The sequence below is a fragment of the Taeniopygia guttata genome, chromosome 26, assembly GCF_048771995.1.
Source record: "Taeniopygia guttata chromosome 26, bTaeGut7.mat, whole genome shotgun sequence".
Classification (NCBI taxonomy): Eukaryota; Metazoa; Chordata; class Aves; order Passeriformes; family Estrildidae; genus Taeniopygia; species Taeniopygia guttata.
In genome coordinates, this window is record NC_133051.1 from 1,398,947 (window position 1) to 1,422,437 (window position 23,491).

Consider the following 23,491-nt stretch of genomic DNA (forward strand, 5'->3'; position numbering starts at 1 on the left):
GACCCCTGGCTGGCATTAGCCAGCGTACCAGGGGCAGTGGCAGCACAGGCAATGCCAGCATGCAGCATAATGCCTCTGCTCTCCTTCAGCACCCCTCTTTTTGGGGGTTCCATGGGTGCCCGTGGCGGTGCCAGCCCCTGGCATGGTGGTGCCAGCACTGCGGGGGTGGCAAAGCGAGGTGGGAGCTGGGGAGCCAGGACCCAGCACGGGCACCCTGGGCCTTGCTGCACTCGGTTATTTTTAACCCAGCCTGTCCAACTGGTTCACGTGGTGGTGTCAGGGGAGAGGAATTTGGGGAATGTGGTAATTTGGAGGAGGACGTGCCCTCTCGGAGGGAATGGCACGGTCCAGATGAATCACAGGGAAGGGGACAAGGGGCAGGGCACGTGGGCACAGGGATGGTGTGAGGGTGCAGCCCTGGGCATGGTGTTTGGCAGGATGGGTGCACGAGATGCCGGCCCTGGCTGTTGAGCACTAGGGCAGCAGTGGCTCACCGACTCCAGGAAGGCCCCACATTTCTTTCCAGTATTTTTTCCCCATATTTCATTCCCACGGGCAGGGTATTGGGGGCAGAGGATGGGACTCAGGAGCAGGGCGTGCAAAGGGGTGTTTTGAAGGTGTACCCCAAACTGGGGGTCAGCAGCAGGGTCCCTGCTGCAGGTGTCATCTCACCTGGCTTAAAGGACACCCTTGAAGACCTGGTCCCTGCTAGGTGCTAAGGAGGGAGGCTGGGAGGCAGGAAGGGTGGGAATTGTGCCTCAGGGTGACACCAGGGTGCCATGCCGGCTGTGCAAGGGGTACCCCCATTGTCACCCACCCACAGCTCCTGCCTGGCGCGGGCACCCCAAGGTGCAGCTGTCTCTGTGTCCACCTGGCCCTGTCTGTCCCCATGTGCGTGTCCCCCATGAGGGCCCAGTTGCTGTGGGGCTGGGAGGGGGCCAATCGGGCTGGAAGAGAAGGGGGGGGGGGGGCGTATTTTTTTTTTTTTTAAGGGATTTTTTTTTTTAATTCTTTTAAAGCCGAAACCCGCTCCAAGGGCATTTCGACAAGTTCCAACCGCGACCATCTGGTCCATTAAAATAAATCTGGCGTGCCTGGCTGCCCCCGTGCGCGGGGGGGACGGCGGCGGGGCCGGGGGGGCCGGGGCCGGGAGAAGAAAGCTCCCAGCTGCTCTGACGTTTGAACGTAGATTGGCCACAGCTGGCCCCCGAAATGTGGCGCAAAAGCAACTTCTGCTTCGAATTAGAGCAGGACGTTAGGAAATACTGGTGGAAAGGCCAGCCCGGCTTGTGAACGGGAAGCGGGGTGCCGGGGGTGGGGGGCCGGCCCGCGACCCCTGAGGGCAGGGCTGCACTGGCTGCCTCTGCTCGGGGCTCTGCCGTGGGTTTGGAGGGGTGCCGTGCTCTGAGGTGGGGCTGCGGCAGGGTCCCCGGTGTCCCTCAGCTCGCTCCGAGCCCCGGGGCCGGTACCGAATCCGTGAGGGTGTGAGGGGGCCCTGCCCGGGCCCGGCCCGGCCGCCCCCGGCTCCCCCAGGGCGCCCCGGCGCTGTCGCGGCAGCGCCACCTCCTGGCAGCGCCGCCCTCGGCAGCCCGGGGGCCGCGGGGATCCTGGGGGTGATGCCCGCGGGGTCTGGGGTGATGCCCCCCATGTGCCGGGGCTGATGCCCGCAGGGTCTGGGGGTGATACCCGCGGGGTCCGGGGTGATATCCCCCATGTGCCGGGGCTGATGCCCGCGGGGGATCCTGGGGGTGATGCCCTCCATGTACCGGGGCTGATGCCCCGCGGGGTCTGGGGCTGATGCCCTCGGGGGATCCCGGGGGTGATGCCCGAGCGGGGTCCGGGGTGATGCCCGCGGGCTCTGGGGGTGATGCCCCCGCCGGGTCTGGGGGTGATGCCCCACAGGAATCCTGGGGCTGATGTCCCTCATGTGCCAGGGCTGATGCCCGCGGGCTCTGGGGGTGATGCCCCCGGGCTCTGGGGGTGATGCCCGCGGGGTCTGGGGGTGATGTCCGTGGGGGATCCTGGGGGTGATGCCCCCCATGTACCGGGGCTGATGCCCGCGGGGTCTGGGGGTGATGCCCCACAGGGATCCTGGGGCTGATGTCCCTCATATGCCAGGGCTGATGCCCGCGGGGTCTGGGGGTGATGCCCCGCCGGCCTCTGGGGGTGATGTCCGCGGGGTCTGGGGGTGATGCCCGTGGGCTCTGGGGGTGATGCCCCACAGGGATCCTGGAGCTGATGCCCCACGGGCTCTGGGGCTGATGCCCCCGGGGGTCCTGGGACTGATGCCCGCTGGGCTCTGGGGCTGATGCTCCAAAGGGCTTTGGGGCTGATGCCCCCCATGTACCGGGGCTGATGCCCGCGAGGCTCTGGGAGTGATGCCCCGCGGGCTCTGGGGCTGATGTCCCCCCGAGGGCCCTGGGGCTGATGTCCCACAGGGATCCTGGAGCTGATGCCCCACGGGCTCTGGGGCTGACATCCCGTGGGGATCCTGGGGCTGGTGCCCCACAGGGATCCTGGAGCTGATGTCCCACGGGGATCCTGGAGCTGATGCCCATGGGGCTCCGGGGCTGATGCCCCTCGTGTGCCGGGGCTGACCCCAGGCTCTGCCCGCAGGTCGTAACGAGCTGATCGCCCGCTACATCAAGCTGCGAACAGGGAAGACACGGACGAGGAAGCAGGTGAGGCGTTGCTCTGCTTTTTCTCCTGGGGTGGGCTCGGGGCGGGGTGGGAGGCGGTGCCAGGTAAGCCCGAGGGGGAGCGGATGTCCAGCTGCATGCTCATCATCTGTGTCCCCTCCTCAAACCACTGCTGCTGCCAGCAGATCGCCCTTCCTCTGTAAGGACCTTCATCTGTGAGCACAAAACCCCTGGGATTTCCTCAGTCCCAGGATGCCATGAAACTGGGGGTGTGGGAGCAGGCAGCATTTGGGTCCCCCACCTGGTTGGGGGGACCTGTGGGTGACAGGAGCCCTCAGGCTCTCTCTGGGCGGTGTGTGTGTGTCTGTGTGTGCCTGCATGGGTCTCTCTGCTGCGCCTTCTGGATCTGGGGACTGTTCCTATCTCTGCCCCTTGCCAGGCTTTATGCCACTTGTGCCAGGTGCCACAGCAAAGGCACTGCAAAGCCCATGGGCTGGGAGCAAGGCATCCCCATCGAGCCACGGGTCAGGGACTGGCTGTGTGGAGCTGTGGTGCTGGTCCTGGTGGGGCTGGAGGTACCACAGAGCCCTTGCCCTGCTCTCACTGCCCTGCCTGGTGGGATGCTGGGGCAGGCAGGGATGCAGGCAGGGCAGGAGCACACAGAGGTCCCTGCAAGCCCTTGCTTTACCAAACCTCTCTGAGGAGTGGCCTGCTGCAGCCCTCGATGGGACATGTCCCTTTGTCATGAGTCCAGTGGCTCTTCCCTCATGGTAGCCCCCAGTTGGGAGCCAGGCCACCCATCCAAGCAGAGCCCATGGCCTTGGGTGCTTGGGAGCATCCCCCACCACAGGGAGATGGTTGGGTTGGGGACACTTATTCTGGGACTGTCCCAGGCCACAAGTCCCCACAAGAGAGGGATGCTGGTCCCCAGACACTGCAGAGGTCATTCCTCCTGGACTTGTGTTGAAAGGAGAGGGACCAGGGTCTGGCCACTGGTTTTATGTTCAGACCAGTGCCAAGCAGCATTTCATTTCTGGCTTAAAGACTTAACTGGGCCCCCCCTCCATGGGGGAAGGATGCAGTGTTCTGGGAGGATTTGGGAAAACCATGGGAGAGAGCACTCACAGCACTGATCCCTCTGTGCAGTCATCTCCTGGGCAGCCTGGTGTCTCCTCTTGGACAGCCTGGCACTGGTGGGAGCAGATTTTTGCCAAAATCTGCCCTGAAGCCCTGTGAGTGCGTGGACACCCGCCCTTCCTGTGGATGGCCCTTCAGCCATGCTGTGCCTTTACTGCCTGGACATCAGCCCCTTTTCTTTAGGTCTTGCTCTTACAGGGGCCTGGACACAAAAATTCAACCTTTCTCACCTTTCCCACATGCAGGAGCCCTGGGGCAATGTGCCTGTCCCTCCTGGACCTGCAGGCCCCACCGAGTAACCCGGGGCACCTCAAACTTGCCAGGCTTATGGTGCTGGCAGGGTCTGTCTGTCCCCAAGAGGGACTGCATCAGCTTTACACCAAGGAGCTCCAGCCCAGCCTGGGGTGGGCACAGAGCAGCAGCAGGGTGCCCCACGACTTTCCTTCCTGCAGCTCTTGGCGGGTGCAGGACGCTCGGCATCTCCGGGGGCAGCCAGAGCGCTCCCCCGTTTCCGTAGGCCCGGGGACAGCACCCGCCCGCGGGGGGAACGGATCTTCACGCTCTCTGTGTTTTCCTTTCCGAACGGCGTGGCGGGCGCTAGGTGTCCAGCCACATACAGGTTCTAGCTCGGAAGAAGGTGCGGGAGTACCAGGTTGGCATCAAGGTACGTTGACGCCCTTGCCCAGGTGTCCGCGGCGGTGTCTCTGTGAGCATGGGCAGCCCCTCTCCTTCCTCCTCCTTTCCTCTGGTTGACGGCTCTGCTGTTCCCCCTCTCCTTCTGCTCTCTCTCTGCAGGTCTCTAGCCACTTGCAGGTTCTTGCCCGACGGAAATCTCGTGAGATTCAGTCCAAGCTGAAGGTACGCCCTGCCTCGCCTGGCCCCCGCCCGCTGGCGACTAACGCACTCGGCTCTGCGGTGTGCTGCTTGCTTTCCTGTTTTACCTCTCTTTTTTTGGTGTTTATTTTCCTTCCCCCTCACTTGGCTCCTTGGCTCAGATGGTTTTTACAGGCATCGTTGTGGGATGCCCTGAGAGAAGCACAAGGAGGGGCAGCAAAGCCCTTCCCTTTCCTCCAGGAGGGCGAGTGTGGTGCCAAATCCCCTCTTTGCATCCAGGCAAGGACTCTGCCACGAGGAGATGTGGGTTTAAACCCTCCTCTGGTGATGTGTGAGGGCTTCCCCCTCTTTTGGGCCATCAAGGGTTCTCCCACAAGGAGAAGGGCCCCCCAGGGCAGCCAGTGAGGCACAGTGGGGTTCAGGCAAGGTGTCCACAACGGAGCCTGACCCAGCTCAGAGCAGGTTCTGGTGTGATGTGGGGGGCCCAGGGGTCCCTGCAGGCTGCCAGCCCAGTGGCTTGTGATGCACCAGGGTGTGAGCACAGCCCAGGGCACCACAGGGATGTGAGTGGCAGCAGGTCCAGCTGGGGCCATGCTGCTGGGGATGAGGGCACAGTGCCAGGAGCCAAGGGAACCAAGTGAGAAAAAAATTGATCATTCTCTTTTCTGGTTGGCTTTTCTTTTCTTCCTTCCTTCTTTCCTTCCTCCTAACTGGAGCCCAACTAACCTTTCCATAACTGTTCCCACCAACCTTTGTGGTGGCAGTGGGGAGGGTGATGATGGAGGGGCATGGCCAGGACGGAGGGCATCACCAAAGGACCAAGCCCTGCTTGATGCCAGGTGGGGGACAGAGAGGTCCTCAGTGCAGTCACCACCTGGGGACAGCCAGGTCCTTCCGTGTGCCTCAGTTAAGCAGGGAGCAGCTCCTTGGGCAGCCCCAGGGGTGATTTGCTGCCTTGCTGTGTGAGTGGGAACCCAGAAAATCTTTCAGCCTGCCGACCTTGAGGTCCCAAAGGCATCACCAGCTGCCCCTGTCCTGGTGCTGTGTCCATCTCCAGCACTGAGGCTGGCAGGGCAGCCACTGGCAGAGTTGGCAGCAAGGGGCACTGCCAGAGCTGGAGCATTTTCATCCTCAAAGCTTTAACAACAAACTCCAGCCCATGCTGCCTGGGAGCCCACCAAGATGTGTCCCCCAAATCCTTCAGCAGGGACCCCATAAGAGGGATGCCAGGAGGGCTCCCACAGCCAGACCAGGGTTTGGTCTGCTAGGAGAAGCCAGGGAGAGCATCTGAACCTTATTTTGGGATGCTCCTTTGGGCTTGTATGTCTTAAACCCAGTCTCCAGCTCCAAGAGGAGCAGTTGGGGAAGTGAGGGGGCAGGCAGCAGGGTCAACAGCAGCAGAAACCTTTAAAAAATTAAAATAAAATAAAATAAAATAAAATAAAATAAAATAAAATAAAATAAAATAAAATAAAATAAAATAAAATAAAATAAAATAAAATAAAATAAAATAAAATAAAATAAAATAAAATAAAATAAAATAAAATCTTTCCTTGCCACATGTCACAGTGCAGAGCAAGGGGGAGTTGGAGGCAGGAGTGACCCCAGGGGTCTATGGCTGTGCTCTCCATCCCCAGCCATGCTGCCTGAAGGATTCTGGCATGGAGCAGCCAGGGCAGAGATCCCCCTGAGCAATACTGGGAGGATACAGAACATCCCTTCTCAAGATCAGTGCAGGCAGCCCCCTGCCCTCAGCCAGCACTGTCCTGTGGGATGAAGACACGTCCACGAGCAATATCTGTATTTTTGAGCTGCAGTCACAAACAATATCTGTATTTTTGAGCTGCAGCCACGAGCAGTATCTGTGGTTTTGAGCTGCAGCCACGAGCAGTATCTGTATTTTTGAGCTGCAGTCATGTGTGTGTTCGTGCTCCCAGCATGTGGCTGCATGCCCGCCCTCCTGCCCTGCCCCAGGTGAAAATAAATGAAGCATTGATCCCTGGGGAAGGTTCAGAGGGAAAGCAGAGGGAGGGTGTGCTCTGGGACCAGCATGAACGTGTCCCAGCAATGCAGGTGGAGGAGCAGCCCTGCTCCAAGCAGGACCTGGGAGCCCTGGAGCTCCTGCCCAGCAGTGCTGTGACTTTTGGAGCAAAAGGAAGAACGATTGGTCTCCTCTGTCAGTGCACACACAGCACAGGGGGAGTTGGTGCCCACGTCCCAGGGCATCCCAGCAGCTCTTCCTCTCCGTGCCCCAGCCACAAGCACTGGGGGGTTCTGAGGAGGCTGTAGGGGATATTGAAAAGCCAAGAAAGGCACAGGCCTGGCTCACCACAGCGACCTCTTAAAAGAATGGGTGGGAGACTTTGGCATCCCGTTCCTGGTGGGATTAAGCCTGGGTGTCAGTGGCCACCTTGTGCCTCCCCTGGTGAGCAGCCAGGTCAAGGGCTTCACTGCCAGGTCGGGCTGTGGTGATGAGCCAGGGTGGGGGATACCCAGCTGTGCTGCTTTCAGCTGGGGTAGAGTTGATTCTCTTCATGGCATTTCACAGCCACCCCATGCCTGTGCCATGGAGAAAATTAACTCTGCCCCAGCTGACACCAGCACTGACTTAGGGGAGGTGTACAGAGTACCCAAAGGTTCCCATGACACTCTAACCCTTTTTTTTTTCCTTTCTTTTGCGGACAGGCCATGAACTTGGTAAGTTGAGTTTGAGTCTGAAATTCCTTTTGTTCTCTGTTGCATTTTGCCCTCTCCAATGGAGGGGCCATCCCCAAGGAGGGAGGGCCACCAGTAGCAGTGGGAGGGGGCATTTTCCAGACCCTTTTGCCCAGAGGATATTGGCAAGCTTCAGATGTTCATTAATGTTTGAGAGGGGGTGGGGGGATGCCTCTGCCCCGGTCCCTGGCTGGGCTGTGGGATTGGCTGCTGGCTTTGCAGAACCTGTCAGACATGTTCGAATTGAGCATGAGGGAGCTCGGTCTGCCCCTGTAACCCTGCTCCCCCCTGTCCCTCTTTTCCCCTCAGGACCAGGTCTCGAAGGACAAGGCTCTGCAGAGCATGGCTTCCATGTCCTCGGCGCAGATTGTGTCGGCCAGCGTCCTGCAGAACAAGCTCAGCCCCCCTCCTCCTCTTCCTCAGGCCGTCTTCTCTGCTGCCCCCAGGGTGAGGACAGCCCCATGGCCCCCAGATGGGGACACCCCGGGGTGGTGGGGACACTGTGAGCTGCACACGGGGCAGGGGGATGTTCAACAGCCGTTCTCAGCCGTGGGGGCAATGCAGGGCTCCCCGCTGTTTGCAGCAGGTGAGGAGGGAAATGTTGGGAGTGGAGAGTCAGAAATCACTGACTCTTCTCTGTGCTGTTTTCCCAGTTTTGGAGTGGGCCTATCCCAGGACAGCCTGGACCCTCTCAGGAGTAAGTACAGACCCCTCCACACCCGGCACCAGCAGGATCCCACCTTGGCAAGGGGCTGGGGCATCCCGGGCTTGGTAACCTGATGATGCTTTTTCCTTTCCAGCATTAAACCGTTTGCACAACCAGCTTACCCCATCCAGCCACCCATGCCTCCATCACTAGCCAGTAAGTGATGTCCTTACCCCCTTGGAGGGGACCCAGTGTCCCTGCCATGTCATATTTGTCCCCTCCCACGCACAGTGCCACCCAGCTGTGTCTCCTCCCCAGCTCTACAGGGGGAAAAGCCTGGGCTGAAATCCAGCAAAAAGTGAGCAGGACCCTGCAGTCCCTCCCCACCCAGCACACCCCATGTTTTAACCACGCTGTGCTGGGCGCTGTGGGAGGGTGGGGGATGCAGTGGGGACAGCAGCATTGCAGGGGGGGCTCACCCCGGTTCCTGGCTGCCCCTCCACCCTCGTGTCCTTCCCCTGGCCCAGGTTACGAGCCCTTGGCTCCGCTCCCGCCAGCTGCCTCGGCCGTGCCGGTCTGGCAGGACCGCACCATCGCCTCCACCAAGCTCCGGCTGCTCGAGTACTCCGCCTTCATGGAGGTGCCCCGGGACGCCGAAACGGTAAAGGTCCCCTCCGCCAGCCCGCCTGGGGTGGTGCCCGTCCCTCCCCGTGCCCGGTGGCACCTTCCTCTTGCCTGACCTCTCCTGCTGCTGTCCCCACCCCGCTCCCTACAGTACAGCAAACACCTCTTCGTGCACATCGGCCAGACCAACCCCTCGTACAGCGACCCGCTGCTGGAGGCCGTGGACATCCGCCAGATCTACGACAAGTTTCCTGAGAAGAAAGGCGGCCTCAAGGAGCTCTATGAGCGTGGGCCCCAGAACTCCTTCTTTCTCGTCAAGTTTTGGGTATGCTGCTGGGTGGGATAGGGTGGGGAGGGTCATGCTTGAGCTCTGAAAGCTTCTGGGGCTGCAGCATCCTGGGCAGCTCTGAAAGCTCATGTACCTCATCCCCATCGAGAGCTGGGCGTGGTGGTGCCTCATGGGACCCTCTGTCCCTCTCCTCTCTTCAGGCGGATCTGAACAGCACGATCCAGGACGGGCCAGGGACCTTCTATGGTGTCAGCAGCCAGTACAGCAGTGCAGAGAACATGACCATCACAGTCTCCACCAAGGTGTGCTCCTTTGGGAAGCAGGTCGTGGAGAAGGTGGAGGTGAGTTCCGTGCCCCACTGGGTCGGGAAGGGGTCAGAGTTGGTGCACGGTGGGTCCTGGGATGGAGAAAATCCCAGAGCTGGGTGTAGGACACATGGGTGGAGTGGAGAGGACATTGTCGTGTCCCAGCTGGGCACCAGCACCCATGGGACAGCTGCTCACCCTGCTGTCCCCTGCAGACGGAGTATGCACGGCTGGAGAACGGCCGGTTCGTCTACCGCATCCACCGGTCTCCCATGTGCGAGTACATGATCAACTTCATCCACAAACTCAAGCACCTCCCAGAGAAGTACATGATGAACAGTGTCCTGGAGAATTTCACCATCCTGCAGGTACCTCCCCTCCTTTTCCAGGGGGTGTGTCCCACCAGGAGCGCGGAGCCCACACTTGCATCCACCCTGCTGGCCCCACTTAGACCCAAACAGACCCTGAGTTCCAGGGAGCAGATCTTGGTGCTGCAGACAAAGTGGCCGTGCCCAAGCCTGGACAAGTCTACCAGATAATAGGGAGCAAAATAGGGTGCCATTAAATTGGCTGAGCCTGAGTTTGTTTGACTTCACCAAATAATCCGTAGCAGTTTTTGGTGGCGCAAATGCAGTGGCTGGGCCTGAGCCAATGCAACCTCCCCCAAACAAATTTTTGGTGGTGCAGTTTGGGCTGTTCCTGAGCCTGTGCGACATCCCTAAAACTGGATAGCAAATCTTGATGGTGCAATTAAATTGGCCTGTGTGACCCCACAAATAACGGGTAGCAAACCTTTTCATGGTGCGAAGTGGTTGTGGCTGAGCCCAAACAACCCCCCAGAAAACGGCACAGGCACAGCACTGCCCTAACACCCTCTGCTCTGCTGCAGGTTGTTACCAACAGGGATACCCAGGAAACCTTGCTCTGCATTGCCTTCGTTTTCGAGGTGTCCACCAGCGAGCACGGCGCCCAGCACCACGTGTACAAGTTGGTCAAGGACTAGGGGCCCTTGGGGACAGGCAGGGGCACGAGGGGCGTGCAGGGGAGGGAGGGGGCCCTGCAGAAATGCCACCCGTGCCTGTTGCCTTGTGAGAAGTCATTTGAAGACAGGAGGAAGAAGGAGGAGGAAGAAAAACAATAGCCAAAAAAAGACTGACTTGTGATCGCAGATGTTTTCTACTTAGGAACAGTTTCTTTTTTTTTTTTTTTTTAATAAATAAATAAAATTACCAAAAAAAAAAAAAAAGGAAGAAAAAAGAAAGAGACAAGAAGAATAGGAAAGGAAGTGTAGGGAGAAAGGAAACCCACATCTGGTGCTGGAGAGGGAGAGAGCAGCCCTCGGAGTTGCTGATGAAGGCCAGGATCCCCCTGTGCCAGCAGCAGGAGCAGCAGGATGCTGGAGCAGAGAACGACCCCTCCTTCCACCCCCAGCCTCGCTCAGAAGTGGCCCCAAGGAGAGAGGAGCAGAGAGCAGCGAGCACTGACGGGCAGGAGGATGCAGCACCGTGCCAGGTCTGAAACTGATTGGCACAGCAGCGTTGGCACCGTGGCACAGCCCAGGGAGGACGTGGGGATGGTGTGCAGGGCAGGGCAGAGTGCAGGAGGGGGACACTGCCACCCCCCAGGGATGCTCCTTCTCCATGCCCAGCTGGGGCACTGGCAACCAGTGGCAGTGAAGGTGTGAGGGCATTGACAATGCAAACCATGGGGGTTTATGGCTCCTTTTTTACCCTTTTTTTTTAATGAAAATTAATTTTTTTTAATACTTTTTAAAAAGACACCATGCTTGTAATCAGGCTGATGGCCCTCTGCAGTGCCCAGGTGCTCCCTTCCCACCCTGCAAGGGAAGTGTCTTGTTTAGGGAAAGGTTTGGGATGCCTCCATCTCTGGCTGGGTTTTGTGGGGGATTCCTTGAGCTGTGTACTTTCAGGAATTGCACTTGGGGGGTGGCCCAGGCTCGGTGTCCCCACTGTGGTCGCTTGCTGAGGAGTCATGAGTAGAGAGCAGTGAGGGCAGATTGCCTGATTTATTTGGTATATGTACATTTTCCTTGTTTCGGATTTTGTTTTTGTTGGGGGTTTTTTTGTTTGGTTTTTTTTTTGGGGGGGGGTTTTTTTTTGTTCCTTCACCTTTTTTTTTGCCTTTTTTTCTGCAATGACTGTTCCAAACTGCTCCATCTGCTCTCCTGCATCCTGTGGGAAGTGGCCAGGGAGGGGAAAAATATATTGAGCAATGCAGGGCCAAGCTGTCAGTGGGCAGAGTTTGGGACAGAAAGGACAGAGACAGAGAGGGGACAGAGAACAGGAGGGATGCCAGGGTAAGGGACTGGGTCAGCTTGGAGGTATTTTTGTGGCTGCAGCCCAAAGTAAGCCAAGGCAGAGTGCCCAGTCTTGAGGCTGCAACTGCAAGGGCAGAGTCTGGGGAAAGCAACCCCAGGGTGCAGGAGGGTCACAGAGGGGACAGAGGTGGCGGGAGCAGGGTGGCAGGAGGCTGGCAGGGGGACAGAGAGCCCGAGGTGGCCAGGTCTGGATGGATTTCTCATGTTGGCAGGGAAGTGAAGGCAGTGGGAAGGAGGGCAGGAGTGTTTTGAGGGGCACTGCAGCCACTTTGGGGGGGGCACGGGGCAGGTTTAGGCTCAGTGCTGCCAGTGCAAGGAGCAGGAATAGCCCCAGAGCTCAGGAAAGCGCCTTGGCTGCCACCTTGATGCCACATGTGCTGTGAGGCATGGGGACTTCACCCCCTTACTGCTGGGAAAAGCCACCCAGCCCTGTGGGGTGGGGCAGAGCCATCCCAGCCCCGTGCCAGGCCGAGGGCTCAGTGGTGGGACTGGGCTGAGGTGGCTGCTGTGAGCAGGGCAGACGGAGCAGGAAGAGAAAGAGAGAGGGGAAAATCCAAGGCCAGGCACTGGCAAGCCATGCCAGGGCTGTGCTGGGGTTCTCTGGCCAAGTTCTCATATGTAGCATGTTTGTTTGTCGTTTTGTAGGTTTTTTGGGGTTTTTTTTCTTTTTTTTTTTCTTCTGTTTCACTCACTGATCTAAAACTCTGGGAATGAAAACTCAAAACTCCCCCACCATAAAACACAAACGTGCCCCGCTCCCAGCCCCAGTGGGGACGAAGCTCTTTGTTAACTGGACCGGTTTGTGCCTCCATCCCTCCCTCCCTCCTGCCTGCACCGAGCCCAGGGCTCACACTGCACCCCACGCACACAGACTGGTGCCCCCAGCAGCCCTGGCTGGGCTTTAGTCATGATCCCAGAGACACTTTCTCAACTCCCCCAGCCCCTCCGTTCGCCTCCAGTGTATTTATGAATTTCACATGAAGTACTGTTTTATTTTTTTAAAGACTTTGTAAAGCTTACCAGGGTTACAATCACCATTTTTAGAGCTGCGTCAATCCACAATGTTAAAAATCCATTTTTTTTATGTATTATATTTTTTGTGTATTTTTTTTAATCCAGCTGTGATGGGTTGTATCATATATTTGTTGTGTTTACTGTATCTGTCCAACTTCAAAGAGAGGAGACTGTGGAGCTCCGGGAAAACTACGGTCTGCTGAAAAAAACCATTAAAATTATTTGTTCATGGGTTGGCTCAAGCAGTTCTGAAGTTCATATTTTATTTCTTGGTATTTTCTTCGACAGCCAGGACTATGAAAACTGCCACGTCCCATGTAACCCCTTGGCTGGGTAACGCTTCTCCTGGGACCCCAATTCTGGGTACCAAGATGTGTTTTGCTCTAGTTTGCATCACTGCTGCAGGGTTTGCTTGGGATAAATTGGGTTGGCCATAGACGCTTCCCTGTGCCTTCCCACAGCATCCCTGCGTTCAGGAACACCTTTTGGGGGTCGCACCTTCGCTCACAGGGTGACAGAGAGCTGCTCTGCCCCACCACTCACCAGCCCCGCTCCGAGCGCTGCTCGCGGCTGTTCGGTGTCCCCATCCTTCACTCGGGGACACGCGGGACGTGTTTCACCCCCGCCCGCCTTCCCCCGCCATCCCTCCCGCACCCCCAGCACACCCCGTCGGGCCCGCCGCCCTTCCCGGCCCCGTTCACCCCCCGGCCCCGGTGCCGGTCCTGCCCCTTCCGCCCCGCTCCGCTGCCTGCCGGGACGCGTAGTCCCGCGGCCCCGCGCCGCTCCGGCCCGTGCAGGTCCGCGCTCGGCCCCGCGACCGCCGCGCTCCTCCCGGTTACCCCGCTCCGCCTGTTGCTCCGCTCGTCCTGCGGCTTCGATCCTCCGGTTACCCCGCTCGTCCTGCGGCTCCGATCCTTCCATCGCCCCGCTCTTCCTGCTGCTCCGCTCCTCCCGGCCCCGCTCCGCCTGTTGCTCCGCTCCTCCTGCGGCTCCGCTCCGCCGCTTACCCCGCTGCCGCCCCCGCTCTCATTTTCCCCCGCTTGCCCCGCTCCTGTTCCCGCTCCTTGCCCCGCTCCTGTCCCCGTTCTCCTGTTCCCCCGCTTGCCCCGCTCTTGTCCCCGCTCCTTGCCCCGTTCCTGTCCCCGCTCTCATTTTCCCCCGCTTGCCCCGCTCCTGTCCCCGCTCTCCTGTTGCCGCTGTCCCGCTCCTGTCCCCGCCCCTTGTCCCGCTCCTGTCCCCGCTCCTTGTCCCGCTCCGGTCCCCGCTTCTTGTCCCGCTCCGGTCCCCGCTCTCCTGTTCCCCCGCTTGCCCCGCTCCTGTCCCCGCTCTCATTTTCCCCCGCTGTCCCCGCTCCTGTCCCCGCTCTTCTGTCCCCCCGCTGTCCCGCTCCTTGTCCCGCTCCTTGTCCCGCTCCTGTCCCCGCTCCTTGCCCCTCTCCTGTCCCCGCTCCTTGACCTGCTCCTGTCCCCGCTCTCCTGTCCCCCCGCTTGCCCCGCTCCTGTCCCCGCTCCTTGTCCCGCTCCTGTCCCCGCTCTCCTGTTGCCGCTGTCCCGCTCCTGTCCCCGCCGCATCCCGCGGGGAGCGCCCCCGGGGGCTCAGGCTTGGGAGAAGCCGCCGGCATTAATTAGCGCGGCTCAGGAACGGGATGAGCCCGCCGGGTAATCCCGCCGGGACAGGCAGAGCCCGGCTGCCCGCAGCTCCGTCCTGGAGCTCCGGGGCTGCTCTTTTTAGCTTCTAAACCGAAAATTGGACAATCTCACGGGGCTCGGGCAGGGGGAAGCGGAGCCGGCGGAGCGCTGGGGCTGCCGGGGTTTGGGGTGCCAAAAAGGATGTCCCATGCCCGTGCCTTGCAGCTCCACTTTGAAACCAGGATGAAAACCCATCCTGGAACACAACTCACTGACAGGCAGAGGGGTTGAGCCCTGTAGTCCACTCCTGGCCCACCGGTGTCCCCAGCCACTGCATGTAGGGTCGCATGGGTGGTTTGGGTACATGGATCCCTGTACGGGGGCACTTTAGGGTTCAGGGTGGTCCTTGCGTGCAGGAAAGGAGATTAAAGGTGTGGAGCACCCCGAGCACTTTTCCTTCCTTCCTGGCCTTGGCCTTGGCTCAGCCCTTCCTCCTTCCTGGCCTGGCTCCTTGGCTCTGTCCTGCAGCCTGGACGGGCTCCTGGGGGCTGCCACTCCAACCCGCTCCCTGCAGGTCCCCCCTCTGCCCGACGCTGACCCCCCCAGAGCCCCGACAAGCGATGGAGGGAGAGCCCACCCTGCGCCTCCGGATCTTCGACCTCAACTGCTGGTGAGTCCAGACTTTGCCAGGTCCGTGCCAGGCAGTGTGGGTGGAGATAGGGGCACCACATTGGGGGAGCGGTCCCACCTTGGGGTTACCTTCATGGCCCTTCATTTTGGGGTCACACCACTCTCCCTGCCCCAGAGGGTCATGAGGTGCTTGGCTGGGTAGTGCTTGGCTTGTTAGCCCCAGAAAAAAAACCCCATTTGCACCCCAAGCAAGGATGGGTTGTCTCAGTTCTGCAGGCAGGAGAAGCTGTCCCCAAACAGCCTCCCTGCATGTTGTCCCCGTGTCCTCACATGGCCCTTTCCTGTTCCCATCTTTCCCATCTGCATCCTGCTTCTGCTGGTACTGGAGCCCTCTTTCTCTCCCTCATTTCGGGTCACAAAGGGCCCCGTGACCCTGTCCCCAGCAGGCTGTGACTGTCACCCCTGTCTGGCAGGGCCATCCGGTACCTGAGCAAGCGGCGGCAGGAGCGCGTCCGGCTCATCGGGGACACGCTGCGCCACGAGGGCTTTGACCTGGTGCTGCTCCAGGAGGTGAGGGCAGTTTGTGAGCCAAGTGCACCCATTGCCAGCCTGGGAGATGGGCATGGCTGTTCTCAGCCTGTCCCTCTGTCCTCCAGGTGTGGAGCGAGCAGGACTACAGTGACCTGAAGGAGAAGCTAGCAGGCTGTTATCCCTTCTCCCATTACTTCCGCAGGTGAGAAGGGCAAGGTCAGCCCCTGGGGCTGTCTGTGGGAGACTGAGGTGGGACCCAGGCACCCGGGGAGTCCTCCTAGGACAAGGCTAGGGCGAGACAGAGGTTTTGGGAACCTCGTCTCCTCACTCTGCTTCTTCCCTCCCACAGTGGGGTGATCGGCAGCGGCCTCTGCGTCTTCTCCAGATTCCCCATTCTGGACACACTCCTCTACCAGTACTCACTGAACGGGTACCCCTACATGGTAAATGGGGTGGGGGGCACGTGGCACCATGGTGTCCATCCCCACAGAGCCTCAGCAGCCCTGACCTGCCCTTCCTCCCCCTGGGCAGCTCCAGCACGGGGACTGGTTCTGCGGCAAGTCCGTCGGTCTTGTCATTATGAAGATCTCGGGGATCATCTTCAACATCTACGTCACCCACGTGAGCAACCCCGGGAAGAACCCAGCCAGCAGGGGGGAACAATGGGGAGGAGGGCAATGAGTGACCATATTCCTCCTTTACTGTCCCCTTGCTTTAACCACTGCTTTCCACCTTCTGCCCTGGACTGTGTGCTGATTTAATAAATTATTGCTCAGGGCAGCAGGGAGGGACCCATAACCTGGCTGTGCACTGGGGTGGCATCTCGTGGGGGTGACATAAAGACAGAGGTGTTGGCAGGGCCTGTTTGGAGGGGTTGGGTGGGTTTGCAGGGAGCCTGGGAGCAGGGCAGGAGTCACAGCCCCTCTGCTTTCCCTCTCTGTCCAGCTGCACGCCGAGTACTGCCGGGACAAGGACAGCTACCTGCCCCACCGCCTGGTGCAGGCCTGGGAGCTGGCACAGTTCATCCGGTGAGCAGCTGCAGGGTGTCCCCCTGCAGGTCCCCAGCACGTGTGTGGTCACCCCTGCCCCTGGAGCTCCCCTTTGCACCAGTCCCAGGCAGGAATAAGCTGGAGGAGCACTGGGCAGGTCCCAGTCGCTCCAGTCGGGTGGCAGGCAGGGCAGGCAAGGACAGCCACCCCTGTCCCCACAGACACACCTCAAAGGCAGCAGATGTGGTGCTGCTGGGAGGGGACCTGAACATGCACCCTGAAGATGTGGGCATCCGGCTGCTGCGGGGCTGGACGGGGCTGCGGGATGCCTTTGCTGAGGCGGCGCACTTTGAGGTGAGCTGAGGGGCTGCGTGGGGTCCCAGGCACACCAAGAGCCCCCGGCCCACCCAGGCTCTGCTCTCAGGGCTGTAAGAACGGCTGCACCCTCGTCCCTGACAACTGCTTCACTGCCAAGTCAGAGCTGCTGCCCTTCCCGCTGGGCATCCGCATCGACTACATCCTCTACAAGGTAACGGGGGTGTCTGCCCGCCGGCTCTGACTGGTGGGGTGTGGCACAGGTGTGACCCCTCGTCCCCTCCAGGCCATCTCCAGCTTCACGGTGAAGTGTGCAGAGCTGAAGACCACCATGGGGCGAGCCCCAGGCGTGGACATCCCCTTCTCAGACCATGAGGCCGTGATGGCAACACTGCACATCCAGAGGCAGGGACAGCCTGCAGGTGCCACCCTTGGCACAGCTGGTAGGTCGGGGGGCTGCTGCCAGCATCCACTGTGTGCTGAGGGGTTGGTGGGTGCAGTTGGGTGGAGTTTTTTGGGGATGTTTTTCCTTGCGGTGCTGCTTGTGGAAGGCTGCAGGGCGGTGGGGATGGGGAGGCGGCTATTGGGGTGGTATGGGGGGGGTATAGGGATGATATATGGGGGTCCCACCCTGCTGAGGGCCTGTGTCCCCACAGACCCTGCACTGGCAGATGTGGTGACAGAGGCACGGACAGAGGTGGGCGTGGGGCTGCAGGCGGCGCGGCGGCAGCGCTACTCCTCGGGCAGGATGGCCGTGCTGGCCCTGCTGCTGCTGCTGCTCCAGGCCCTGGCTGCACTGGGCACACTGGCTGGACTGGGCACAGAGCAGCCCTTCCCCAAGCTCTCCTTCTGCCTGCTGGCCTGCCTCGCCCTCGGCGTCCTCGTCCTCGCCAGCGGTCTCCACCTGTTCCACACCATGGAGGTGAAGATGCTGCACGGCACCGAGGACCAGATGTGGATGGTACTGAGGGCCCTGCAGGAGCGTCCCAGCGAAGGCTGAGCTGAGGCTCTGGGTGTCCCACAGTGTCCCCTTGGTCACACTTTGTCCCCCATTTCATCCAGCATCAGTTCTTAGGCAAGCAGCACTGCAGCAATGCAGTAGTGCAGGTTTGACGGCTGCCTCTGGGTGAAATTAAGGTTTTTGGGGTAGATTTATTGCATTGACCCCTGTGAGAACCACAACGGAGGCAGATTTTTATTGCTGTCTTTTTAAATACACTCTTTTGTACGTGGAGGGGCCCTCTGGCCTGGTTGGAAGGCTTGAGACACTGAGGCTCCCCTTGCCTGGGGTAGCCCCAAATTTTACACTGCTGGCTGCTCCAGCAACCAGTCCTGACTGATGGAAAATAAAGGCAATATTTTAACCTTTGGCACCGGGTCATGGGGCTTTATTTGAAGGGAGGGGGTTTGCTGCAGGATTGTAGGTCTGGTACAAACAGGGAGGGCTGGAGGAGGTGCTGAGGGGATGGCAGGGTGAGGGCTGAGCACAGGGTGGTGTTGCTAAGAGAGGAACCTGTGCCTGGGACCCCCATCCTGACACATGGGCACCATTTGGCCACAGAGGCAACAGCCAGGGACTCCAGGGGCATCTGAGGTGTGTGCAGAAGAAATCCCAAAGGGGCAAGGAGGGCACAGCCACTGGTGTCCCTTGTCCTCGGTGTTAACAGTGCTGGCCCTGAGCACAATTCCCATAGGAGTTCCTGGATCAAAAGCCCTTCCCTGGTCCAAGGGGTTCATGGTAGGGTTCTGACCCTGGTTTCCTGCAGCAGCTGGGGACAGCGTGGACGTGGCATCCAAAAGCAGCGGTGCAGAGCAGCTGGACTAGCCCAGTCTGCCTGTCACTGGCCCAGCTTGTACAGCCAGATGTCCCTTGAGATGGACAGTCCAGACTGGGATGGATGCCCTCAGCTGGGAAGGATGTCCCAGGGTGGCTTGGAGGGACCATTCCTGAAGGTGCCCCTGCACATATGGCATCTGCCCTGTGGCCTGTCACCTCCTTGCTGCTGGGAGCCACCACAGCCCCTTCTGCAGTCCCCTGCGAGTCTTTTCCAGCAAGCACGAGGCAAAGGCAATCCAGCCACGCACAGGAATGCCCTCTCAGCTCCCTGAGAGCTTCTCGGTGTCTCCTCCTGTGGCACCCACCAGCGGGCCTGGCCCCTCCGTGACGGACTTTGGCAAGCGGGAAGCTGGATTTGCTGTGGCAGCTGCTGGCACCGGGGGCATCGCCACCTCCAGAGGCAGCTCAGGGTGATGCCCAGCCCAGAGTCACTCACACACACTCTGTTTGTCCCCAGGGAGGACGTGGTGGCTCCGGGGCTGTGCGGGTCAAGCCCGCAGCTCACTGAGCCGCTTCTCCTCCTGCAACTGGATGAGGACGTTCCGCTTATTCACCACCTCCACCAGCTGCTTCAGGATCTCCTGCTCAGCCTTCTCATCCTCGGGTGTCTTCAGGGCATCTGTGGGTGCAGGGGGCCACAGTAGAGCTGGGAAGGCCACAAGCCCTGACCTGCTCCCTGCACCGTGCAAAGGGATCCACTCACCCTCCTTGTTCATGTAGCTCCGGAGCTTCTTGTCCAGCTGACACTGCTGCTCCTCCAGCTTCAGCTCCTGCACCCTGTGGGGAGGAGAAGGGTGTGCTGTGTGTACCCACACAGGTACAGCTTTGCAGGGGATGGGCTGAGCTGAGCCCCCACACCCACCCGGGAGCATCCCCCAAGCCTCACGCGATCATGAGGTCCGACTCCTCGGTCATCAGGTTGTTCTTCTTCTGGACCAGGTAGAGCAGCTGGTTTGTCCACTGTGTCTGCTGGTCAGCCGGGCTCTCTGCAGGACAGGGGAGTGGTCAGCAGGGTGCAGACCCCCACTGCAGGGTCACAGGGCTCTGGCCACCCTGGCATTACCATTCTCATCCCGGAGTAACTTCTCCAGCTTGATGCCCTGCTGCTCCAGTTCCCGGAATGTCACCTCGATCTCCTCCAGCCGCCTCTGGATGGCCTGGAAGAGAAGGGCAGCACTCAGCTGCAGGCCAGCACCCACCAGCATGTGGCCACCAGCAGCAGGACAGAGGGGACAGGGCACAGTGCCACGCTGGCTCTCCCCATGGGGTTACCTGGGCTCTGCAGAACCTCTTCATCTGCGATTCCCTGGCCCGGCGGGCCAACGTGCGCTTCCAGGTGGGGTATTTCTCCTCTTCCCTGGGGTCTGGGTACTGTGAAAGGAGCGTGGCACGGGCAGGGGGGTCAGTCCCTGCCCAGGCACCTCCTGCCTTGGCAGCCACAGCTGAGCCAGACCTGATGCTTCTGTGAGAGGAGCAAGAGCCCCAGCTACCAGCTGTGCTGGTGGAGCCACCATCACTTGAGAAAATCCTCACCAGCTCTTTCATGATGCCAAGGCCTGTGTCCTCCTCCTCCTCTTTCTCCTCCTCCTCGCTGTCACTGTCCTCCAAGTCTGCCCAAGAAAAGAGCTGTTTCAGGCTGGTTCCTCACGAGCAAGAGGTGGGATACAGCAGGGTCCTGGAGGGACTGAAACTCTGCTCATCCACCTACCTTTCTCCATGTCAGTTTTCTCCTCCTCCTCCTCCTTCCAGGCGCCTTGTCCCTGCCGCAGGGCAGGGAGGGCCTCGGGTGCTGCTTGGAGCCGCAGACGAGCTGGCTTCAGTGGAGGCTTCAGTGGAGGCTCGGGCTCTGCTTCACTGGTGAGGTTCAGTGTGGACAGACAGAGCTTCTCCAGCGGTGTCAGGACAATCTTCCTCCTGCCCCCACTCTCCTCACCCTCCTCTGCTGTCCCTTGGGGCTCCGCTCTGGGAAACTCCTCTTCCCTCACGTCCCCCCCAGGCTGTGCCAGCAGCTCCTGCTCCTCCACCTCACCAGTATCTGCGGTGTCCTCAGCGTCCCCAGGCTCTTCCCCTGCCTGTGGGGCTGCAGGAGTGGGCTGAAGGGGACTGGGTGCCCACGCCACGGGGGACACACCTGACCCTCCAGCACCTGGGGGTGGGTGGGCAGCAGCATCAGCATCCTACGGCAGAGCAGAGCAGAGAGCTGATGCAGCACAGGGCCACACCCAACCACCCCCCTAAACATTTTGCCTTTCCTCCATCACCTACAGGGCCTTAGGGTGATTTACCCCATCAGGCAGCGCTGCAGCCTCATCCCGGGGCAGGTCCATGCTGGCTGGATTGGGGTAGTGCAGCGAGCAGTAAAAATGACCTGGTGGGGTGGGGAGGGAGGGAGGGAGAACTCATGTAACAACCTGCAAGGTGGAGAAGTCGTGCCCCAAGCATTCCCTCTCCCCAAAAGCCGCCTCACCATCCTCCTCGTCGAAGGCGTAGTCGCCCAGGCGCAGGGTGGCCGCGCAGCGCCGGCACTGGAAGCAGCCGCGGTGGAAGAAGCGTCCCTCGGCGCTGGCTCGCTCCACGATGTAGACACGGCGCCCACAGAAGTAGCAGGCATCACTGTTCTCCCCTGCCCTCTCCCTCGGTGGCTGTGGGGGCAGAGGACAGGCAGGGCTGGCACCGGGGGCCTGGCACCCACCCTGCCCCGTGGCTGTGCCAGCAGCCATGGGGGCACAGGGCAGGGCTGTGCCCCTCTGGCAGCGCTTGGGATGGGTGAGGGAGCGGCAAGCCTTGGCTCCGGAAAACCAGTCGGGTCAGGAAACAGGCAGGGAGGAGCTGGGAACATGTGGGCGTTCGCTTGTGCAGCCCTGCTCCCAGCCCTTGGCTTGGCCCTGCCAGCCATGCTGCCCTCCCAGTGCCCCCCTGCCCTGAGCTGGACCCTCCATCCCACGGTGACACAAGGACCAACCTGCCCTGGGTCCATCACGGTGGGTTGTGGCAGCTCGTGGGCACTGTCCTGAGTGTCTCCATCCAGCCCCGTGTCCAGCTACAAGTGACCCAAGGGGAGGGTCAGCCCCCCACTCTCCCCCCGGGACAGCTGCACCCCCCTTGGGGCACTGGGGCAGACCCACCTCGGTGTCCCCGCGGCTCCTCTTGACCTCGCTGTCCTTCTGGGCACCGTCCTGCAAACCCAAAGGGGGTGGGAAGGGTGGGAGTGGGACAGGGTTTTGGTGCTCCGTGAGGCTGTGGGTGGGGTTCCTCACCTGGGTACGTTTGTGTGCCAGGGTCCGGCTCTTCTGCAGCTTGCTGAGGAAGAGGATGGCCCCTCGTGTGCCTCGGGGAGACAGCGGCTTCTTGCTGACCTCCACCTCTGCACAGGACATGGCCATTTTGGTGGGACCCACCCAACAAAGAGGAGAGCGCCCAGCCAGCCCCAGTGCAGCTCAGGATGGGACAAATCCCCCCAAAATCTCACACCTGGAGAGGTCCCAAAAATTTGATAGAAGTGGCTGAGGTAGGTGATGAGGCCCAGGCGGTCAGGCTCTGTCATGGTGGCCATCTCAGCACTGGAGAGGACGGGCTGGATGCCCAGCTCCTGCTCTGCTATGTCCAGCAACATCTGGTGGGTCCGAAGGGCATCCTGGGGCTCCACAGAGTCAAAGTCCCTGTGGGGGGACGTGGCTGCCATCAGGGTGGGCTCTGCAGGGTGGAGGGTTTGGGGGCTCCCAGGCACTCACACCAGGTCGGGGCGGAAGCGGTGGATGAGGGCGCAAAGGGCCAAGCCACTGGTCCAGGAGGTGCTGAAGTTGGTCACGGCCACGCCAGGGTATCCAGCTGTGCTGGCCTGGCACCAGCTCAGCAGCTCTTCAGAGACAGCTCCAGGGGCCACTGGGGAGGCACAGAGAGGGGACACAACCCCCCAGTCCACCTCCTGCCTCAGATTCTCTGCTTTAACGGGGAAGGGAGCAAGCTGAGACACCCCCTGTCCCCCACAACCCTCCCCACAAGTCTCAATAACTATGCTGAGGAAGCATCTGTCAATATTTCATGGCTCAGCATCAGTGCAGCCAGAAGGCAGCAGGGGCCTGTGTCCCCACGTGGGCCACAAGCAGAGGGGTGTCACCCCACTGGTGTCACCAGGCCAGCCTGCTGGACACAGAAACAAGGATGGGGAGGAAAACCAGGCAGGAGCCACTTGGGCATGGGCTGCTGGAAGGAATGGGGCAGGCGTGGTTGCTCCTACCGGTGCTGAGCCGGTTGTCACTCTTCCTCTTGTGGTCCACCTCCACCGTGCCCACGAGGTAGAGGTCCCTGACCTGCCAATGGGGACATGCCAGTGGTGGGTCACCGCCTGTGCAGAGCCAATGACACCACACAGGGAGGTGGCCCTGACAAGGGGGACACTGGACACCCCCCACAACTCTCCAGAACCCTCCACCATCCCCAATGGGCAACACGTTCAATGTCCTGTGTACTAACAGCTTCAGTCTCACACCCTCTGGGCACAGGGGACTGGGTAAACCAGCGTCACCCTGGCAGCCAGGGAGGCTGGGCTGGCTGGCTGTCCATGGCAGCACCTGGCCAGGTACCTGGCTGGCTTTGATGGCCTGCAGGTTGATGTTGGGGTAGCGCGTGGCCGGGTCGATGCTGTACTGGCTGATGTTCTTGTTGGTGTTGTCTGGGGATGTCTGCGAAAGGCGCTGGTAGATGCTCTCCCTGGGTGCAAGGGGCAGGGCTGGCATCACTGCTGCCATCCTCACGGGCTCCAGAGCCAGCCCAGAGCCACGGGGACACTCACCTCTCTGCCAGCACCTCCAGCGGGGCTGTCCCGGCTGCCCAGCGCCGCACCATCCACGCTGCGTCAAAGGCGGCCAGGAAACCCCTGGCCACGCCGGTGCCCAGCGGCCAGAAGGGCTGCAGAGGGAGAGGCAGAGCTGAGCTGGAGTTGTGGGGCTGGTCGGGGCAGCTGGAGGAGGCGGCACTGCCAGGCTTGGCCGGGGATGAAAGAGGGAGCGGCGGCAGGACG

The 23,491-nt window shown here is 60.5% G+C and overlaps 3 protein-coding genes and 1 long non-coding RNA gene across 16 annotated transcripts in view; 2 read left to right on the forward strand and 2 right to left on the reverse strand.

Annotated features, from left to right (window-relative positions):
• The window catches only part of TEAD3 (TEA domain transcription factor 3), a 25,126-nt gene extending 12,340 nt beyond the window's left edge, over nucleotides 1-12,786 (forward strand). For 3 of the 7 annotated variants that reach the window (XM_030291928.4, XM_072918755.1, XM_072918756.1), the window contains exons 3-14: nucleotides 2,617-2,681; nucleotides 4,378-4,440; nucleotides 4,572-4,634; nucleotides 7,296-7,307; nucleotides 7,635-7,772; nucleotides 7,979-8,022; nucleotides 8,126-8,187; nucleotides 8,499-8,632; nucleotides 8,747-8,920; nucleotides 9,085-9,225; nucleotides 9,405-9,557; nucleotides 10,079-12,786. In XM_030291928.4, coding sequence (XP_030147788.1) covers nucleotides 2,617-2,681; nucleotides 4,378-4,440; nucleotides 4,572-4,634; nucleotides 7,296-7,307; nucleotides 7,635-7,772; nucleotides 7,979-8,022; nucleotides 8,126-8,187; nucleotides 8,499-8,632; nucleotides 8,747-8,920; nucleotides 9,085-9,225; nucleotides 9,405-9,557; nucleotides 10,079-10,192 — 1,163 coding nt within the window. In that variant the 3' untranslated portion in view covers nucleotides 10,193-12,786. The remainder of the gene's footprint in view (nucleotides 1-2,616; nucleotides 2,682-4,377; nucleotides 4,441-4,571; nucleotides 4,635-7,295; nucleotides 7,308-7,634; nucleotides 7,773-7,978; nucleotides 8,023-8,125; nucleotides 8,188-8,498; nucleotides 8,633-8,746; nucleotides 8,921-9,084; nucleotides 9,226-9,404; nucleotides 9,558-10,078) is intronic. The other 4 variants (XM_072918759.1, XM_030291929.4, XM_072918760.1 and 1 more) reach the window with 2 other exon arrangements.
• On the reverse strand, nucleotides 12,499-13,559 carry LOC116809331 (uncharacterized). Its single transcript, XR_012052031.1, has 2 exons — nucleotides 13,381-13,559; nucleotides 12,499-12,740 (listed from the first exon to the last, which is right to left on the reverse strand). It is a non-coding gene; the product is annotated as an uncharacterized lncRNA (long non-coding RNA).
• SMPD2 (sphingomyelin phosphodiesterase 2) lies at nucleotides 13,249-18,004 on the forward strand. Of its 3 annotated transcripts, none has more exons than XM_030291927.4 (11): nucleotides 13,249-13,338; nucleotides 14,744-14,839; nucleotides 15,273-15,369; nucleotides 15,456-15,532; nucleotides 15,680-15,773; nucleotides 15,862-15,951; nucleotides 16,276-16,358; nucleotides 16,541-16,673; nucleotides 16,744-16,848; nucleotides 16,921-17,077; nucleotides 17,291-18,004. In XM_030291927.4, the coding sequence occupies exons 2-11, from the start codon at nucleotides 14,790-14,792 to the stop codon at nucleotides 17,632-17,634; spliced, it is 1,230 nt and encodes a 409-aa protein (XP_030147787.4). In that variant the 5' UTR covers nucleotides 13,249-13,338; nucleotides 14,744-14,789; the 3' UTR covers nucleotides 17,635-18,004. The 3 variants fall into 3 exon arrangements, with proteins under 3 accessions (XP_030147787.4, XP_072774855.1, XP_030147786.4); XM_072918754.1 differs by lacking the exon at nucleotides 13,249-13,338 and adding an exon at nucleotides 14,026-14,199; XM_030291926.4 differs by lacking the exon at nucleotides 13,249-13,338 and having other exon boundaries at nucleotides 14,026-14,839.
• Nucleotides 17,805-23,491, reverse strand: part of MICAL1 (microtubule associated monooxygenase, calponin and LIM domain containing 1) — a 12,470-nt gene continuing 6,783 nt past the window's right edge. For 2 of the 5 annotated variants that reach the window (XM_030291922.4, XM_030291921.4), the window contains exons 10-26: nucleotides 23,264-23,379; nucleotides 23,055-23,181; nucleotides 22,709-22,781; nucleotides 22,203-22,353; nucleotides 21,943-22,130; nucleotides 21,729-21,835; nucleotides 21,597-21,647; nucleotides 21,434-21,511; nucleotides 20,939-21,113; nucleotides 20,757-20,839; nucleotides 20,180-20,648; nucleotides 20,005-20,081; nucleotides 19,744-19,842; nucleotides 19,535-19,628; nucleotides 19,358-19,457; nucleotides 19,175-19,248; nucleotides 17,805-19,090 (exon numbers count right to left, since the gene is read on the reverse strand). In XM_030291922.4, coding sequence (XP_030147782.4) covers nucleotides 18,960-19,090; nucleotides 19,175-19,248; nucleotides 19,358-19,457; nucleotides 19,535-19,628; nucleotides 19,744-19,842; nucleotides 20,005-20,081; nucleotides 20,180-20,648; nucleotides 20,757-20,839; nucleotides 20,939-21,113; nucleotides 21,434-21,511; nucleotides 21,597-21,647; nucleotides 21,729-21,835; nucleotides 21,943-22,130; nucleotides 22,203-22,353; nucleotides 22,709-22,781; nucleotides 23,055-23,181; nucleotides 23,264-23,379 — 2,193 coding nt within the window. In that variant the 3' untranslated portion in view covers nucleotides 17,805-18,959. The remainder of the gene's footprint in view (nucleotides 19,091-19,174; nucleotides 19,249-19,357; nucleotides 19,458-19,534; nucleotides 19,629-19,743; nucleotides 19,843-20,004; nucleotides 20,082-20,179; nucleotides 20,649-20,756; nucleotides 20,840-20,938; nucleotides 21,114-21,433; nucleotides 21,512-21,596; nucleotides 21,648-21,728; nucleotides 21,836-21,942; nucleotides 22,131-22,202; nucleotides 22,354-22,708; nucleotides 22,782-23,054; nucleotides 23,182-23,263; nucleotides 23,380-23,491) is intronic. The other 3 variants (XM_030291924.4, XM_030291923.4, XM_030291925.4) reach the window with 2 other exon arrangements.